At 46.3% G+C, this 19439-nt stretch overlaps 1 protein-coding gene across 1 annotated transcript in view; it reads left to right on the top strand.

Annotated features, from left to right (window-relative positions):
* Nucleotides 1–17643, top strand: part of EEF1A2 (eukaryotic translation elongation factor 1 alpha 2) — a 37246-nt gene extending 19603 nt beyond the window's left edge. The window contains exons 4-8 of the mRNA XM_083618874.1: nucleotides 194–490; nucleotides 10307–10457; nucleotides 13643–13899; nucleotides 15529–15763; nucleotides 17281–17643. Coding sequence (XP_083475000.1) covers nucleotides 194–490; nucleotides 10307–10457; nucleotides 13643–13899; nucleotides 15529–15763; nucleotides 17281–17408 — 1068 coding nt within the window. The 3' untranslated portion in view covers nucleotides 17409–17643. The remainder of the gene's footprint in view (nucleotides 1–193; nucleotides 491–10306; nucleotides 10458–13642; nucleotides 13900–15528; nucleotides 15764–17280) is intronic.
* Nucleotides 17644–19439: the final 1796 nt, after the last annotated feature.

The raw sequence follows: 19439 nt of genomic DNA, 5'->3' as shown, positions 1-19439 counted from the left end.
TGGAACTTAAGATTGAGGGGAAGAAACGAGAAATGGAGAGAAAATGAAACGGGGAAATTCTCCTGTGACGTTTTGCAAACCGTCGTGCGGAAACGATGTACCGAAACGACAGACTTGGCCTTTGGAGCACTTCAGCTGTGGGCACATCTTCACAAGCCACTCCTAAGCATGTCTGTGCCTTGTTTCCCTGCAGGCCGACTGCGCCGTCTTGATTGTGGCGGCTGGGGTAGGTGAGTTCGAAGCCGGCATCTCCAAAAACGGCCAGACCCGCGAACACGCCCTCCTGGCGTACACCCTGGGCGTCAAGCAGCTCATTGTGGGCATTAACAAGATGGACTCCACGGAGCCGCCGTACAGCGAGAAGCGCTACGATGAGATCGTCAAGGAAGTCAGCGCCTACATCAAGAAGATCGGCTACAACCCAGCGACCGTTCCCTTCGTGCCCATCTCTGGCTGGCATGGCGATAACATGCTGGAGCCGTCTCCCAACGTAAGTCTCTGGTGGGCGGTGCTAGGCTGTGTTCATGAAATATACTCAGAGTCGCAAAGTGATTTCATGCTCTTTATTCAGCTCATAGTGGTGAGGAGGAATGAATGAAAGTCCCCTCAAGGTATCTGCTTTATATACATCATTTACACAGTGGGCTGCACATGATTGGCTAATTCCGGAATTCTACTGTAAGCCAATCAGGTTGTGGATTCACTTCTATCTGGAGCATGATTGGGTGGTTCCTGCCAACCAATCATACTGCTGCATTGTTCTAGGACCAATCAGACTGCTGCATTCTGAATCCTATTGTTCTAGGACCAATCAGACTGCTGCCTTTTGGATCCTATTGTTCTAGGACCAATCAGACTGCTGCAGTACATAACACCTCACATGAGGTTTGCAGCTCCAGTTGGGTCCAATCGAAGCTGGAGAAGCTCCTCTCTCGTCATCTCCCGGGGACAGAGAAGTCGAGTTGCGAATACGAGAAAGGTTGGCTTGAAGAGGGAGTCTTAAGGCAGGCCAGGTGGAGCCTAGGCAGTGTTAGAAACTTGAAAATATAAGCTAGGTGCCAAATGGCTCCATAAACCAGGTTTAAGGATGCTTAGTTGCCATTTTGGGGGCCATTTTGGCTGCTTGAAAGTTGTATTTTCAATGCGACTTTCTGCTTCCTGAAATTTGTTATCCTTGGGCAGATAAAATATCATGGATAGAATTCTACAGGATGGCTTGCTAGTCCAATAATAATAACAACAATAATTTATCTGTACCCTGCCCATCTGGTTGGGTCTCCCCAGCCACTCTGGGCAGTTTCCAACAAAGATTAAAAATACATTAAAATGTCACACATTAAAAACTTCCCTGAACAGGGCTGCCTTCAGATGTCTTCTAAATGTCAGGTAGTTGTTTATCTCTTTGACATCTGGTGGGAGGGCGTTCCACAGGGTGGGCGCCACTACCGAGAAGGCCCTCTGCCTGGTTTCCTGTAGCTTTGCTTCTTGCAATGAGGGAACCGCCAGAAGGCCCTTGGCGCTGGACCTCAGTGTCCGGGCTGAACAATGAGGGTGGAGACGCTCCTTCAGGTATACTGGACCGAGGCCATTTAGAGCTTTAAAGGTCAACACCAACACTTTGAATTGTGCTCGGAAACGTACTGGGAGCCAATGGTTGGCGCTACCTGCTGACATCGAAAGGGTTCTTTCTGAGGGTGGTAGCCAGTTAAGTTTCCCTCAGAGTAAACCAGTGTTTCACTCAGAGTAAACCAGAGTAAACTAGGTGTTTCGTTTTGGTGACTGTATATCAGAAACTCGGAGATATATATAAGCTACAGTAGGTGCCAAATGGCTCCTTAAACCAGGGTTACAGTTGCCAAAACGAAACCGCCTAGTTGCCATTTTTGGGCCAGATATCTCTAAAGTCTTATTTTTCAATACGACTTTTTGGTTCCTGCGGGTAATACATAACAGATAGAATTCTACAGGATGTGTTGCTGGTGTGTGAAAACAATCAACATCCAGGGACCCCCAGGCATGCACCTGCAGATGGTGGAGATATCAGATGTCATCCTGGCACCTGGGCATCTTCACTTGGTCGCAAGTGACCGATAGCCAGGTGCAAAATGCACCTGGTGACTTTTGAACGCTGAGCCTATGTGGAGAGGCTGTCCTGTCTGCAGGGCTGTGCCTTGCGAAAACCTGACATTCCTGGCTGAATCGGATCTTAACAATTGCCCGGAAAAGATCCAAAGGCAGATTTTGCATAGCTGAGTTTCAATTGAGTGAGTAAGATTGGATTTTTGCAAAGCAGAGCCACAGAAGTCTTGGGCTCGTGGGAATTTGTCCACAATACAGTGGTATTTTGGTTTACATATGCTTCAGGTTACATATGCTTCAGGTTACAGAAATAGTACCTCAGGTTGAGAACTTTGCTTCAGGATGAGAACAGAAATCGTGCGGAGGCAGTGTGGCGGCAGCAGGAGATCCCATTAGCTAAAGTGGTGCTTCAGGTTAAGAACAGTTTCAGGTTAAGAACGGACCTCCGGAACGAATTAAGTACTTAACCTGAGGTACCACTGTACAGTCAAAATATGGGCACGGCTAAAGTGGATGAGCCCTTGGTTTATGCAGGGGGACAACCAGACCCAGCAAACCTAGTCATTACTCAATATGAGCATGAATCAAATATGTCCGATAATCCTTGAGATTCTGCTGCCATCTTTCATTTGTTCTTTATTGGACCAATCAATGAACAAAGGGTTCCCTGAGTCTAAGAAGTTTGGAAAACATTACTTTGGGGCACCACTTGCCGTCAGTGCTGGAGTTGTGATCTGTATAATTTCTTTTTGGGATGACTATGGACACGGGTGGTGCTGTGGGTTAAACCACAGAGCCTAGGACTTGCCGATCAGAAGGTCGGCGGTTCAAATCCCCGCTACGGGGTGAGGTCCCGTTGCTCGGTCCCTGCTCCTGCCAACCTAGCAGTTCGGAAGGATGTCAAAGTGCAAGTAGATAAATAGGTACCGCTCCGGCGGGAAGGTAAACGGCGTTTCTGTGTGCTGCTCTGGTTCGCCAGAAGCGGCGTAGTCATGCTAGCCACATGACCCAGAAGCTGTACGCCAGCTCCCTCGGCCAGTAAAGCAAGATGAGCACCACAACCCCAGAGTTGGCTACGACTGGACATAATGGTCAGGGGTCCCTTTACCTTTACCTAAGGCCTAGTTCTTAACAAGATAAAGGGTTTCTGGCCTGGCCTGTACTACTACCTAAGTTTTTTCTTTATTGATTCAAAGCATTTATAATAAATAAGTAAATAAATAAAATTTATATCCCGCCCTCCCCAGCTGAAGCCGGGCTCAGAGCGGCTAACAACAGTAAAATGATACAACATTCTAAAATCATGTCATTATAAAATCAGTTCAAATCAGATTAATGGCAACCATTGGGCTCTGTGAGGATTGCCAAAGGAGGGGGTCAGGTTGTGCCTTGGCCAAAGGCCTGGCGGAACAGCTCCGTCTTGCAGGCCCTGTGGAAAGATGTCAAGTCCTGCAGGGCCCTAGTCTCTTGTGACAGAGCGTTCCACCAGATCAGAGCCACAGCCGAAAAAGCCTGCTATTCAGCTGGAAAAGGTTCCCAGAGCAGTTTGCATACCAGTAAAACTAGAGCATTAATCTGAGCATCAGAGAGAGCCCCTTTCTCCACTAAAGGAGGCTTAAATAGCTACTTAAATACTATGATGTGAAAGATGATGACCACACAGCCTTTATTCCGGGTTATATCTGGGAGCGGAAGAAGCTGCTGTCCGGCTGCGCCCCTCGGCCTCAGTTTCAATGTCTGTAAAATGGGAATAATGGTGGCTGAGTTCACAGAGTTATTGTGAAGGCAGGCCCAGCACCGATCGTGTAGCACTCTGCAAACCAAACAAGTAATCGTTTGCCACTGCCTGTTAAAAGCTTTCCTAGCCAATTATTTTAATCAGCATACCCAAAGTCCAGACAGCTGAATGTCGGCAGCTGCCAGTGCTGGAGAGATGACACTGAACAATCTAATTAAAAATAGGTTTGGGGAAAACAGGGTGATGTCATTTTGGAATTTATACTTCCTAAATATGGAGGACAAGCGAGACGGGGCAGCAGTACGTCATTGCAAATCTGTGTCTAGTGGGGTGTTGCTGGGCTTGTGATTGAAAGCTGAGCCCCCCCCCTACAATCTGGTTCCCAGAACTTTTAGATGCAGCAGAACCACCTACGTTAGGAGGAGGAATGCTCACAAAAACCTGACAGATATTTTGCGAGGATGCAGAAATGCATAGCTGTCAACTTTTCCCTTTTCTTGCGAGCAATCCTATTCTGAGTAAGGGAATTTCCCTTTAAAAAAAGGGAAACGTTGACAGCTATGCAGAAATGTCGGGAGCTCAAATTCAGAGTGGGAAAGTGAGAGAAACCGAAATGGATAGATAGATAGATAACGTCTGCCTCTACAGTTGACCCATCTCTGCAGTTGCATGGGGTACCTCAGTTGTCGAACGCAATCCGTTCCGGAAGACCGTCCGTGGCAGCGGCGCATGTAGTCTATGTTCAACTCTTTTGAGGAAAAGTAGATTGTAAGAGCAAATAAATAGAGAATTGCTTGGTTACTTAAATTTCTGTAAGAGATTATTATACTTAGTGCTCTATAGAGCTTTTCCCATGTGCTCAAAGCAGTTCACATACATCATTTCAGCCGCTTTCAACAACAACCTTGTAAGGCAGCCCGCTATAACAGGTGCGTTAATACAAACTTAAGGCAGGGCTGAGATTAAAGAAGTTAGTGTCTTGCCGCTTAATGAGTTCAAAAGAGATTTGAACCAGGGCCTTGCCAGCTCGCAGTGGTCGTTAGTCTTAGTCCTCAGTAGCAAATAAGGGTGATTCCTTGCATCGCCACTGAAAATCTGTTCCTCGAGGTGTTTTGTGTTGCATCTGAGAGTGTTCCCCTCACTTCAAACACAGGCTGTAGAATTGGTCTAAGAGTAGTGATGGCCAAACTTGGCCCTCCAGCTGTTTTTGGACTACAACTCCCATCATCCCTAGCTAACAGGACCAGTGGTCCAGGCTGATGGGAACTGTAGTCCCAAAACAGCTGGAGGGCCAAGTTTGGCCATCTCTGGTCGAAGAGGGTATGTTTCCTGCGATTCCGCAGTCCCATGAACAAATGGAGAATTTGGCGTTAGATGTATATTCCAGTGGCTTGAGTACGTCTCCTTTTGGAAATGCAACCTCTTAGCCCTTAGGACCGCAGGGATAAGCTTGAATTTTCCTTGCAGATTGCCTCAGAAGCTGGTGGGAAAGTGAGAGTGAAGGAAACGGGGTGCAGAACAAATTATACATAATAAGGTGACACATGCAAATTGGTTTTATGTGCATAACCTGCGCAGGTCAAAGCGTTCAGGTTTTGTGATGCGTAACTTGCAAAAGTGATTTCGCTACTGAATTTTGCCTGCGTGGTGTTGTCTTTCGCTGCTCAGACAGAGACGCTCTGTTTTTCTGAATAGCATTTCTTTTCAGAAACGTGGAGGTCCTGTTCTTTCCTCTTCTCTTTCTACCCTCCAGATCTCTATATATTCCCTTCCCTTCTCCTGGCTGGGCTGGGGCTTCTTCCTTAATGCGGAAGCTAGTCAGGTGACCCCTCTGAGCCTGTCATGTGACCACCTTGAAATTCAGCAAGTCAGTGTTGGTGTGTTGGCGGAGATTAGTTTCTGTGAATCCTCTTGACGGTTCTGCACAGCTGGGCTAATGCTTCGTGACCTCCTTCAGGGAATACAGGACATAGCTTGGATGCAAGACAGACAGTATTGGTGGCTAGGAAAATGCAGGAGGGGATGTCCACAGAAGTTTCAAAATGAAGTCCCCTTTAAAGATGTAGAAAATCACTGAGTGAGTGGCTGCTAACTACTGTCTCTCTCACACACTTGCAATTGCTAAATTTGTTAGGGGATTTGATAAAACAATGTACATTTAAATTTCAGGGTAGGTAAATGGAACCTCCAGGGACGCGGGTGGCGCTGTGGGTTAAACCACTGAGCCTAGGACTTGCCGATCAGAAGGTTGGCGGTTCGAATCCCTGTGACGGGGTGAGCTCCCGTTGCTCGGTCCCTGCTCCTGCCAACCTAGCAGTTCGAAAGCACGTCAAAGTGCAAGTAGATAAATAGATACCGCTCCAGCGGGAAGGTAAACGGCATTTCCGTGCGCTGCTCTGGTTCGCCAGAAGCGGTTTAGTCATGATCCACATGAACCGGAAGCTGTACGCCAGCTCCCTTGGCCAATAAAGCGAGATGAGCGCCGTGACCCCAGAGTCGTTCGCCACTGGACGTAACTGTCAGGGTTCTTTTACCTTTACCTTTCTTGAAGACTGGTCTGTCCATAACAGCTGCATTCAGCAGAAAATAATATTCAGAGTCCACTGGACTCCAGCAAAACTTTACGAGAGGAAAATAACGAATGCAGATAACTGCTGGAGATGTGGAAGTAAAAATGCGAACTTAATACATATGATGATTAACTGCCGGATGATAAGACCATTTTGGTGCGAGGTGAAGATATATATAGCAAGAGTAATAAAAAGAAATTGCTATTTAGGGGAATTGAATTGAATTCTAAATCATATACCGGAAACATGGGAGATTACAAGGGGTCAAAAAAACACACGGATGTATCGTGCCATATTAGAAGCAAAAAAACTTGTTCTGATGAATTGGAAGAGCCGCAAAAAGATTCCATTGAGCACATGGATTGACAATATGGACAGACTAGCCACATATGAATGAATTGCATGTCGACGCAAATTAAGAATGGATAAATATGAAGAAATCTGGAAGGGATATTTAAGCGATAAGTCGGACGGTGGTGGGAAGTAGGGGGATGAGAGGTGGGGAAATACTGTTAAAAAGGTGTAGTCATAGGTATATCAGTACTCAAATCTGAAATGTTAAATTGTGTTATTAGTGTTATTGCGGTTTTTGTTGTATGTGTTTTTTGTGGTTGTTTGTATTGAAAAAATGACTAAATAATTTTTTTTAAAAAGATGAGGCCGCAACCCCAGAGTCGGTCACGACTGGACCTAATGGTCAGGGGTCCCTTTACCTTTTTTTAAACGGAACCTCCAGGGGGAGGTGCAGTGTATCTTAATACTAGTTGCTGGAGGCAGACGATGGAAGACAGGCTGTTGCTGTTGCTGTCCTGCACTACTTTTGGGTTTTGCAGACACATCTGGTAGGTTGCTATGGAAAGCTGGATTCCCGACGAGATGGAGCTTTCTTCTGATCCGGCAGGCCTCTTCTTTCCGTTGCTACACAAACATTGCATTAGCTTCTAATTTTTTTAGCTTGTTAACGTACGTTTGAAGTGGAACGTGGCAGCGGGTGCTTTCTCAACCAAAAAGGCCCAAAGGTCTCGATAACCAGGAGCTCTGTGCCCAAACTTGTGAAACTAAAATTTAAAATATAAAACGCGCGTTAAAATTGCTGCTGAAATTGGGGGTTGAAAGGAAGGCTAGCCTAAAGGGTTTTCAAAACAAAAGCAGCAGTTAGAAAAAATAAAATTATGTGTTATGAAACACATATTTAAAAACATGTCAGACTTATATGTCTGGGGTGGCTGGCTTAAACGAAAACGTTTTCAGCAGGATATTTAAAGTGTTGTGGAGCTCTAGTTCCCATTAGCCCCACCCAGGATGATCAAGGGTCAGGGAATGAATGAATTTATTACTGTATTTTTCTGTGTATAAGACGCCCCCATATATAAGACGCCTCCTATTTTGGGGACTCCAAATTAAGAGAGAACAGCCCTCAGCACTACCCGTGTATAAAATGAGCCCCAATTTTAAACTTAATTTTTTGGTAAAAAAAAACCCTAGTCTTATACACGGAAAAATATGGTAATTTCGGTCACAGACCAGTTCCAGCTCACATACAATATCAGGGAAATCACAAAACACGATAGGGATACATTTGAATTTGCAGTTGGGTACAACAGGGACAATACAGATATTGCAGCAGTTAAAAATATGTAAGTTAAATCTTAATCACTAAAATATAACCTAAAATTGTCATTTAAGGCCTTGGTCATCAAGGTAGCACAGCTTGTTCCCTAAGTTTTATGGCAGGCGCACAGAATTTGGCCACGCTTAGTGTGATCTCTAGATCCTTGTCCTCTACCGGGGATTTTAGACATAGGGTGAGGGATAATGGCAGATGTGGTCGATCAACATCTGGCATTGGAGAGAGGACAGCTTAAACTGGGTTCAAATCCCCACTTGGCCATGAATTTGAGTTAGGGTAGGAATTGGTGACTGGTGCAGCCTACCTTCAAGGGTTGTTGTGGAAGGGAAGCAGTATGGATGCTGCCTTGAGCTATTTGAGGGTAAGGGCCGTAAATAAGGAAGCTGTGCAGTGGCAGTTCCAATGGTTGTTAATGCTTTCTTTATTTATAAGATGTCTTAAATCTCACTATATTCAAAGGACCTCAAAGCGATGGACGGAAAGTAAAATAAAAAATCAAATGCGGTCCATCAGAGTTTCTGAACATTGTGAAAAGCTGAGATCCAGTACCAGAGAAAAGAACATCAAAACCATGTACAAAATAAAAATTCAAGTACCATACCAAAATAAAACGGGGAAGTGGCTGTACTCTAGGGACCAAACCTTCCCTTCCAATAATTCATCTTATTCTTAGAATTGTAATAATAATAATAATAATAATAATAATAATAATTTTTATTTATACCCCGCCCTCCCCAGCCAGAGCCGGGCTCAGGGCGGCTAACACCAGTAAAATCACAATAAAAACATAATAGGGGGGAAGGGGGGGGGACCAATTTAAAATACAGGTTAAAATGCAATATAAAATGCAGCCTCATTTTAAAGTAGCCGATAAATCAAGACCATAAGGGGAGGGAAACATAAGGGTCAGACTAAGTCCAAACCAAGGCCAGGCGGAACAACTCTGTCTTGCAGGCCCTGCGGAAGGATGTCAAGTCCTGCAGGGCCCTAGTCTCTTGTGACAGAGCGTTCCACCAAGTCGGGGCCAGTACTGAAAAGGCCCTGGCCCTAGTTGAGACCAATCTAACCACCTTGCGACTTGGGACCTCCAAAATGTTGTCATTTGTGGACCTTAAGTTCCTCTGCAGGGCATACCAGGAGAGGCAGTCCCGTAGGTACGAGGGCTTTAAAGGTCAAAACCAGCACCCTAAACCTGACCCTGTACTCCACCGGGAGCCAGTGCAGCTGGAAAAGCACTGGGTGAATGTGATCCCGCGGGACCACAGGGGTCATCTAGCTCAACCCCGTGCAATGCATAAATCTTTTCCCAAGGCAAGGCTCGAACCCATGGCCCTGAGATTAATAAAGAGTCTCGTGCTCTACCAACTGAGCCAACCGAGTTTGAATGGGCAGTTGTGGCCTGAGTCTGGGGAATGGGTGACTTGCCTTTGGGAAACTGACCTTGGCAAATTTCGCACAATTGATCTGAGATTATGGGGGAAGGTGATCTTGGAGTGAACTGCTAGGGTTCATACTCCTGGCCTGGTGTTGTGGGAGATACACCCCCCCTTGGAAACCGCCCCCCCCCCAAATTATCTACAGATGGAAGCAGACTGCTAATCTCTGATAATACCTAAAGGAGCATCTCCACCCCCATTGTTCTGCCCGGACACTGAGGTCCAGCTCTGAGGGCCTTCTGGCGGTTCCCTCCCTGCATGAAGTGAGGTTACAGGGAACCAGGCACAGGGCCTTCTCAGTGGTGGCGCCCACCCTGTGGAACACCCTCCCATCAGATGTCAAGGAAATATACAACTACCTGACTTTTAGAAGACATGTGAAGGCAGCCCTGTTTTTTTTTAAATTTTTTTTTATACCAACAACCAAAACACAAACAGTGAAACCCCCCAGGCGGCTGATACATTGGGTACACATAATCAATAATAACATATTCAAATCAACCATATGTACAATTTTATATATGTTAACACTCCTCCATCCACATGGTTTATTTAACTGTTTGGGGAAGTTTTTAATGTTTGATGTTTTATCGCTTTTTTATTAATATTTATTCATATTCTGTTGGGAGCTGCCCAGAGTGGCTGGGGAATGTGTGTGTGTGTGTGTAAATAAATTAAATTAAAATAAAATCATCTCAAATTGCTCTGGGAAGCAAAGGAAGGATTGTATCCTTCAGTTCCTGCCCTTGTAATGAGGGAGAGATTCATACGGCTGGGTGAAGGTGTTCTGATGTGCCAACAGATCCTTCCTCACAGCCCACTGGATCCACACTCCCGCCATTTTGTTTTGCAGATGCCTTGGTTCAAAGGCTGGAAAGTGGAGCGCAAGGAAGGGAACGCCAGTGGAGTGTCGCTGCTGGAAGCTCTGGATACCATCCTGCCCCCCACCCGCCCCACAGATAAGCCTCTGCGCCTGCCCCTTCAAGATGTCTACAAGATCGGAGGTGAGTCCAGAGCTTTCCTGGCAGGTAGACAGGTGCCCTCGCTCAGCTAGGCGGATTTCCAGGCAGTAATCCGCTTTTGTAGTCTAAGCGACAGGAAGAGAAGAGGATTTGATTGCCGACACCGGCATTTACCTGTGTGCATTATAGATGGCAAGGTATGTAGCAATTGTGCCTATCGCCTGAAGGTGCCCTGACCGTTCGGTTTTGGCAAGAAGTCAGTTTCTCATCCTCATAATTGCGGAAGCAGGTTTGAAATGGCAGCGATGAACATGCTAAAAGATGGGAAATGAGAGACATGAAAAAGACACTTCTCTATTCTACTGTCCAACACTTCGCCTTTCTTTTTTTTATATATATTTTATTAAGTTTTACAATTTTATATTCAACACAGTCACCATTATCACAAAAAAAATATAAATCCCAATCTCTCTCCCCCCCCCCCAACTTCCCTCACCCTCCTCTTCTGGTTCTTTAAATATTTGCTTTTCCTGCTTTTTTATTATTATTCTACCTTAATTTTGTAATCTTTAACTTAAATCTTCCTATCTTTTTATATCATATTTTTTCCCAATTACATCTTGCACTTTGTTATTTTCCAGTTATTACATCTTAATATTGTTTTCTTAATTGTGTTTACTCAAACCCTGCTAGTGAGTCCACTTCTTTACAATATTTCTGTAGATACATCGTAAATGGTTCCCAGTCTTTTTTAAAGTCTCTATTGTCCTTGTCTCAACACTTCGCATTTCTAAGTTCATTTGCCGAAGGTCACTCACAAGCTCTTTCAGAATATTTCACACTTGAAGATACATTTCCACAAATAATAATAATAATGCAGCCTCTTTGAAAAACCTGTCGCTTGCAAAACCTCCTAGCATTGGTAGAGTTGCTGCGATGTTCCCTTCTTTTAAATTTATTTAAGACATTTATGTGCCGCTTAATTATTTTTAGGGTGCAGAGTACACCCATTTTACTTCTGGAGTGCATTGATCGGTTGGTTGTAGCCCACCTTAGGAAGGTATACCACATATTCTCTCCCCTTCCCCAAGGTGGCTTATAACATAAACTACAACGTAAAAAAGACAAAATTTAAAAACAGCCATTCAAAAAGCAGTTAGCAGCATTAAACGGCGGCAGCAGGTGGAACAGTTCATTAACAACCATGAAATCACCAAAATGCAGACCAGAATATAAAGCATCTCTAGGCTTTCCATGAAAGGGGCTGCAGAGTCGTGTGCTGTCAGTTATACGCGGCTTAAATTAACAGAATTGCCGTTGGGCCTGCAGTTTTATATGCTTTCCCAAAAGTTGTGTTTTTAAGTTGTCCAATGTTATATCCAGTGCTAAACTCTTGCAGTTCCTCTTCAGTCATGTCCACACCATTCATTTAAACCGCTGTGATAACACTTTCAACAGTCACAACTTTCCCCAAAGGATTCTGGGAACTGTAGTATGTTGAGGATGTTGACGGTTGTTAGGAGACACCCTGCTCCCCTTTCAGAACTACAGTTTTCAGAGCACCCTGGGAACTGTAGCTTTGTGAGGGCACCGGGGGATTCTTGACAACTCTCGGCACCCATAACAAACAACAGCTCCCATAATCCCTTGGGGGGGAAGCCATAGCAATGTGAAGTGGCGTCATAGTTATCTCCCGCTTGGACTACTGCAATGCGCTCTACGTGGGGCTACCTTTGAAGGTGACCCGGAAACTACAACTAATCCAGAATGCGGCAGCTAGACTGGTCACTGGGAGCGGCCGCCGAGACCACATAACACCGGTCTTGAAAGACCTACACTGGCTCCCAGTACGTTTCCGAGCACAATTTAAAGTGTTGGTGCTGACCTTGAAAGCCCAAAATGGCCTCGGTCCAGTATATGAGACTCCCATCTCTTGCGGGGGTGCAATTAGTGCCAGCACCGCCCGTTAAGAGTTTGGGTGTAATCTTCGATACCTCCCTCTCTATGGAGGCGCAGATTACAGCTATAGCAAAGGCAGCATTTTTTCATCTCCGCCAAGCTAAGCAGTTGGCCCCTTATTTCTCTCGCCCTGACCTAGCCACTGTGATCCATGCGACGGTCACCTCCAGACTGGATTATTGTAACTCGCTCTACGTGGGGCTGCCCTTGAGACTGACCCAGAAACTCCAGCGGGTGCAGAATGCCGCGGCGAGACTCCTTATGGGGTCTTCGCTGCGAGACCACATTCATCCGGTACTATACCAGCTGCACTGGCTCCCGGTGGAGTACAGGATCAGGTTTAAGGTGCTGGTTTTAACCTTTAAAGCCCTATACGGCCTAGGACCCTCGTACCTACAGGACCGCCTCTCCTGGTATGCCCCACAGAGAAACCTACAGTCTGCAAATAAAAACATCCTGAAGGTCCCAGGCCTCAGAGAGGTTAGGCTGGCCTCAACTAGAGCCAGGGCCTTCTCGGCTGCGGCTCCAATCTGGTGGAACGCTCTGTCACAAGAGACTAGGGCCCTGCGGGACCTGACATTGTTCCGCAGGGCCTGCAAGACAGAGTTGTTCCACCAGGCCTTTGGTCAGGGCGCAGCCTGACTCCCTCCTCTGGCAACCTGCACAGAATTTTGCTTAATGGTTGCCATCAACTTGATTTTAATTAATTTTTATAATGAAATATTTTTAGAATGTTGGATTATTTGATTGTTTGATTATTTGATTGTTGTTAGCCGCCCTGAGCCTGGCTTCGGCTGGGGAGGGCGGGATATAAATAAAATTTATTATTATTATTATATTATATCTGAAGGAGCGTCTCCACCTCCATCCTTCTGCCTGGACACTGAGGTCCAGCGCCGAGGGCCTTCTGGCAGTTCCCTTGCTGCGAGAAGCCAAGTTACAGGGAACCAGGCAGAGGGCCTTCTTGCTTGTGGCACCCGCCCTGTGGAACTCCCTCCCACCAGATGACAAAGAGAAAAACAACTACCAGACTTTTAGAAGACATCTGAAGGCAGCCCTCTTTAGGGAAGCTTTTAATGTTTAATAGGTTATTGTATTTTAGTGTTCTGTTGGAAGCCGCCCAGAGTGGCTGGGGAAACCCAGCCAGATGGGCGGGGTATAAATAATAATTTATTATTATTATATTATTTTTAAATGCATGGCTGCTGAGAGTCTTGGGGATTGTGTTTCATTGCATGTTTCCCGCTGCCCTCTTTTCCCCTCCGCAGGAATCGGGACCGTCCCCGTGGGCCGTGTGGAGACTGGGATCCTGAGACCTGGCATGGTGGTCACCTTCGCCCCCGTCAACATCACCACAGAGGTGAAGTCGGTCGAGATGCACCACGAGGCCCTGAGCGAAGCGCTGCCGGGGGACAACGTTGGCTTCAACGTCAAGAACGTGTCCGTCAAGGACATCCGCCGCGGCAACGTCTGCGGCGACAGCAAATCTGACCCGCCTCAGGAGGCGGCCCAGTTCACTTCTCAGGTCAGCAGAAAGCGAGGCGGCAGCCATTTTGAAAGCCTTTGCCGTCGTATCACAGCTTCTGCGGCCATTTGCGTAATGCAGACCTCTGTCCTGCCGGTGATGCTTGAGGAAGACCAAGAGCCCTGAGAAGTCGCGTTGTGGGACGCCAGCTTTTAATAGTTTGCTTGGTGCGGTTGAATTTCTAAAGGCGTAATCCTGCACCCACTTAGGTGGGCTAGGAGTGAAGCCCAGTGAAAGCCTAAGACGTACAGTCATACCTCATGTTACGTCCGCTTCATGTTACGTTCTTTCAGGTTACGTCCCACGGCGCCCTGGAAGTACCGCAAAGGGTTACCTCTGGGTTTCACCGCATGCGCAGAAGTGCAAAATGACGTCACGCGCATGCGCAGAAGCGGTGAATCGCAACCCGCATGTGTGCAGAGGCGCTGCTGCAGGTTGCGCTCTTCTCATGTTGCAAATGGGCCTCCGGAACGGATCCCGTTCGCAACCAGAGGTACCACTGTAGTTGTTTAGCTCCGGGGCTAGGTTTTAATTTGTCTCCTGATTAGTCTGTAGGACTGACGACGAATCAGTAGTCTCTCATTCAGTGACTTTTGATGGAAGGGTCACGGAGCACCCTTGTTAAAGGCCAGTTTTCCTCCTCACAAAGAATGCCAGGCTGTTGCTCATTAAATTTATAACCTATCCCACGGAAAAGTAAATTCTCCCTTCAATATGCCCCTTCGTGGAATGTTTTGCAAGGCATGTAGCTATTTAGATTTATTTGGCTTAGCCATTTTAATCACTTGAAAGCCAGATTCAGACTAAAAGGAAAGTGATAATGCAAAGGTAAAACCCTCAAGTGGAGAGGAGGGCTAGTGCCTTCCCACTGTTGTGGACTGCATGTTCCATTAGCCTTAGCCAGCATGCCCAGTGCTCAAGAATGATGGGAGTTGTAGTTCAGCAACTTTTGGAAAGCGCTACGCTGATTACTCTCACCCTAGTTTCTGGTATTAGCCAAACAGGAGAGTATTTCAGGGTATTTTTATGTTTTCCAGTCGTTTGTTCAAGTGCATCTCCCTGTCACTTTCCTAACAGCAAGAAGTTCATTTCTCTTTTAGGGTAGATTTTTCCCAGTAGGGTGACAGAGCGATGTCATCTGCTTTAATTGTGCAAAAGTACAGCTTTTCCCATCCACACTTTTGTTCGTCTCGTGATTTCAAGTCACAGGTTCAAGGTTTTTTTTTTGACCCACCGCTTTTGTCCAGAAAACCTGCTCTTTGCTGATGAACTGGAACAAACAGCAACTGGGTTTTCTGCAGACTGGCATTTGTTCCCATTCAGAAGTAAACTGCTGGTTTTCCGGGGGGGGGGGGGGACGACCCTCTCAGAAATCATGGGATAAACAGGAATATGGATGCACCTTTAGTTTCCGAAAGTGCACTTGAATCCCTCCTGCAAACTACCGCCAGTCTGCAGGAGCCCATTTTCCAGAATGCAGTAGCTAGAAGCGGCTGCCTTTTCAGCAGCCTTCCACAAGGGAGCAGCGTTGCCCAACTGGGAAAGCCAGAAAGTTGACGTGGTCATCCCATGCCCTTCCCGAATTTGTTCCCGACCTGAGTCCTTCTCTCGTTCTGTTGCACGGCTTAGGTGATCATCTTGAACCATCCCGGCCAGATCAGCGCTGGATATTCCCCCGTCATTGACTGCCACACTGCCCACATCGCTTGCAAATTCGCCGAGCTGAAGGAGAAGATTGACCGGCGTTCCGGCAAGAAGCTGGAGGACAACCCGAAATCTTTGAAATCGGGGGATGCCGCGATTGTGGAGATGATCCCGGGGAAGCCCATGTGTGTGGAGAGCTTCTCCCAGTACCCACCCCTGGGTGAGAACCTCATCTTCCCTTGTATTTTCCCCCCAGATGCCTACCAGGATGGGTGATGGGGGCTATTTCAAACTAAACGGCTAGATGCCCAGAAACGTTTGATGTAAGATAGACCTAGGAGTGGGAGGGAACCTTCTACGGCCCATATCTCAATTGCCCTACCTCTAGTGGGGCAGATTTGACCGCTGAATGGCTCCCCCACCTGCCAATCACCTAATGTCACTGACATTGGGCAGTGCTGCGCTTTGAAGCCCTGATTATTGGGGCTTCAAAGCGCAGCATTGGGCTGTTCCAAAGTCCTTTGGAAGCGTATCCATGCTGCCTTTTTAATCTCTGAAGATGGGAGGCTTTGAAGAGCAGCCTAGGGCAATTTGTGAGAGGGGTTCCCCTTCCTTAATCACAGCAAGTTCCTTTAAAAAAAGAAAAAGAAAACTTTGAATTCTCCAATGGCTACTGCAGACACCTTTTGAGCAGAATTGACTCACCCACTCCATTGAAGAAGGCATATATTTTAGCCAGGCTGTTAGACCTAAAGAGGGAGCTGTGCTTTCTGCTCTCTACTTATGTGTTCTGCCACTTGCATTCTCTCTGTATTAGAGCTACGATGGATGGATGGATGCTTACTTAGCTGCCACTTTTCCACAATGAGCTGTCCCCAGAAGCAGCGGTTCTCAACCTGTGGGTCCCCAGATGTTGTTGGACTACAACTCCCATCATCCCTGAGTTCTGGACTTGCTAGCTAGGGGTGACGGGAGTTGTAGTTCAATAACATCTGGGGACCCACAGGTTGAGAAAGGCTGGCTTAGAGCAAACATTCAAAACATCAAAACACAAATATACGAAATACAGAGATAGCTCAGTTGGTAGAGCATGAGATACTTAATCGCAGAGTCGTGGGTTCAAGCCCAACACTGGGCAAAAGATAACTGCAAAAGATAACCACGATTCTATGATTGGCATGGTTTTAATGTATTTAAATAGATAGATCGTTTTGATACTGTCTTACATTTTTGCCAATTTTTATTGCTTTTCATTTTTTAGCGAATTTAACATCAAATGAATTCAAATTTCATACAAATTTAAAAGTTGAATTCCCACCTCACTGTCCTGATGTCTCACTACCCACCCTTATTTGCTGCTCAATATTACATACATTTCAAGAAAACTTAACATATTTTAGCATTTTATCCTTACTTTCTTTCTATTTTCCTTTTCGTTAGTTTTGATTCTATCAACGGTTAATCGTTTTTTAACCACTGTTTACCCCCTATGTTTTTAGCTGTTCTTATTTTTATCTGTACACCCACCTTGAGACTCTGCTACGGGGTATAAATATATATAAAAATATAAATATATAACAGCGGCAGCAACAACAATAATAGAAATAATAACGAGATCTGCACTGCCGCTTTTTGCCACTAGAGGGCAGTAGAGCGCCGTAGGCTCTGGCATTGGCAGGAAGTGCCCTCGCCCTCCGCCCAGCCTCTCACTCTTAACCCTTCGTGTGCCCCATGCAGGGCGCTTTGCCGTGCGCGACATGCGGCAGACCGTGGCTGTGGGCGTCATCAAGAACGTGGAGAAGAAGAGCGGCGGCGCTGGCAAGGTCACCAAATCGGCCCAGAAGGCCCAGAAGGCTGGCAAATGAATCGTAGGTGCCCAGTGCCTCGCGCAGAAACCATCCCCGCAGCCGGGATGCCGCCACCTTCTCCCCGAGGGGCATGCGTGCACATCCGCTTGTAAGAGTCTGTATGTCAACGACTGGATGCTCACCATTAAAGTCCAGTGGAAATTCTTTAAAAGGAAAAGCATGTCCCGGCGTCCGTGAGGCTTTGTGTTCAAATTTTACCAATAAAACTGGTATACAACATCCACAGCGAAAACGTGGGGGTGTCGTTTGTGCGGTTGGGCCAGTCTGCCCGTCCGTATCCGCATCAAGTTGTTTTCATCTGTTTCCTGCTGGCAATAATTATTAAGAGCAGTCAGTAGAGCGTGAGACTTGGGGTCGTGTGTTCGAATCCTGCCTGGCCAGGAAGACTCTTGCATCGCAAGGGGTTGGGTCCCTTCCAGGTCTACGGTTCTAAGATTCTAATACAGGGGTCAGCAAACCTTTTCAGCGAGGGGCCGGTCCACTCTCCCTCAGACCTTGTGGGGGGCCGGACTGTGCCCCACAAATAACCCAGAGATGCGTTTTAAATAAAAGCACACATTCTACTCATGTAAAAACACCAGGCAGGCCCCACACATAACCCAGAGATGCGTTTTAAATAAAAGCACACATTCTACTCATGTAAAAACACGCTGCTTCCCAAACTGTCCGCTGGCCGGATTTAGAAGGCGATTGGGCCGGATCTGTTCCCTGGGCCTTAGTTTGCCTACCCACGTTTTAATACATAACTATAATATTACTGTCATACCTCGGGTTACAGCCACTTCAGGTTGCGTTTTTTCGGGTTGTGGTTACGCACCCGCCGAAACCCGGAAGTACCGGAACTTCTGAGTTTCGGCGGTCGCGCATGCGCAGAAGCACTAAATCACGCTTTGCACATGTGCAGAAGCGCTGAATTGCAACTTGTGTGTGCACAGACGCGCCGTTGCGGGTTGCAAACATCCATCCATCATGGATTACGTTCGCAACCCGAGCGTCCACTGTATTGTAAATGGTCCTTTCTGGTTCATTTCATCTTTACACCTCGCCCGAAAGCTCGCAGCAAAAGCATCACTAAAAGCATTCGGTGCGCAACGGCTCTTAAACAACATGGCTAGCTAGAGCCATGGTTGGCTACGAGAGGCCAAGGGGTACCTCTGCGGCTAGAGCATGGTGTTGATGACGCCAAGGTTGCGGGTTCGATCCCCTTCTAGGACTGCTGCGTATTTTCTGCATTGCAGTTGGTTGGACTCGATGATTCTTGGGGTCCCTTCCAATTCAAGGTTCTGCAATTCCATCCAGCCCCCCCCCCAAAAAAAATGGAACATCAGAATGAGAGACACAGGTACCCACCCCAAACCCCGAAGGGTACCTGGAGGTACCCTGTTGTTGTTTTTTTGTGTGTTTTGCTACATTGGCCTCAGGCTGTAGTAGCAGCTGATGCCCTGATTTTACATCTGGGTTAGACCAGCAGGGCCCAAAAATATTTACATGAGGGATGTTTTGAGAGGGAGGGGGGAATCATGTGCGGTTGCTAGGCAACTTGCCAAGCATCTCCTGCAGGAAAAATGGCCACCTGGGTCTTAAAAGATGTTGGAAATAAGATGCTTAAAAGCCTGTTTAACTTTTATATGATCAGGCGAATGTGTTTTGTGTGATGAGAGCGTAACATAAATAGCAGTGGTAATGACAGCAAACTAATAATTCGAAGGCTAAAAATACCATTTTAAAAAGGAATTTTTAAAAGCGTGCCTTACTACAGCAATTTTAGGCTGCCCCAAATAATTTATTATTTATTTCATTTCGTTTCACTTTTAATTTGTACACCACCTTCCTATATTACCAGAAACAAGACGATTTACAAGCTGAAGAAGCAACAATACAGACAGCAACGATCACACGCTTAAGAGCAATCTGATCCAATACAAAAAGTCGTAATAACCTAACTTTAAAATAGACAACTTGTATCAAATAAAGCAATCTTCAACAATCCATTAGAATATAACAGTAAACGGTAAAATTAAATTTCAG

This window comes from Podarcis filfolensis (assembly GCF_964270895.1).
Source record: "Podarcis filfolensis genome assembly, chromosome: 6".
Taxonomy (NCBI): Eukaryota; Metazoa; Chordata; class Lepidosauria; order Squamata; family Lacertidae; genus Podarcis; species Podarcis filfolensis.
This window is presented reverse-complemented; position numbering and strand designations above follow the sequence as displayed.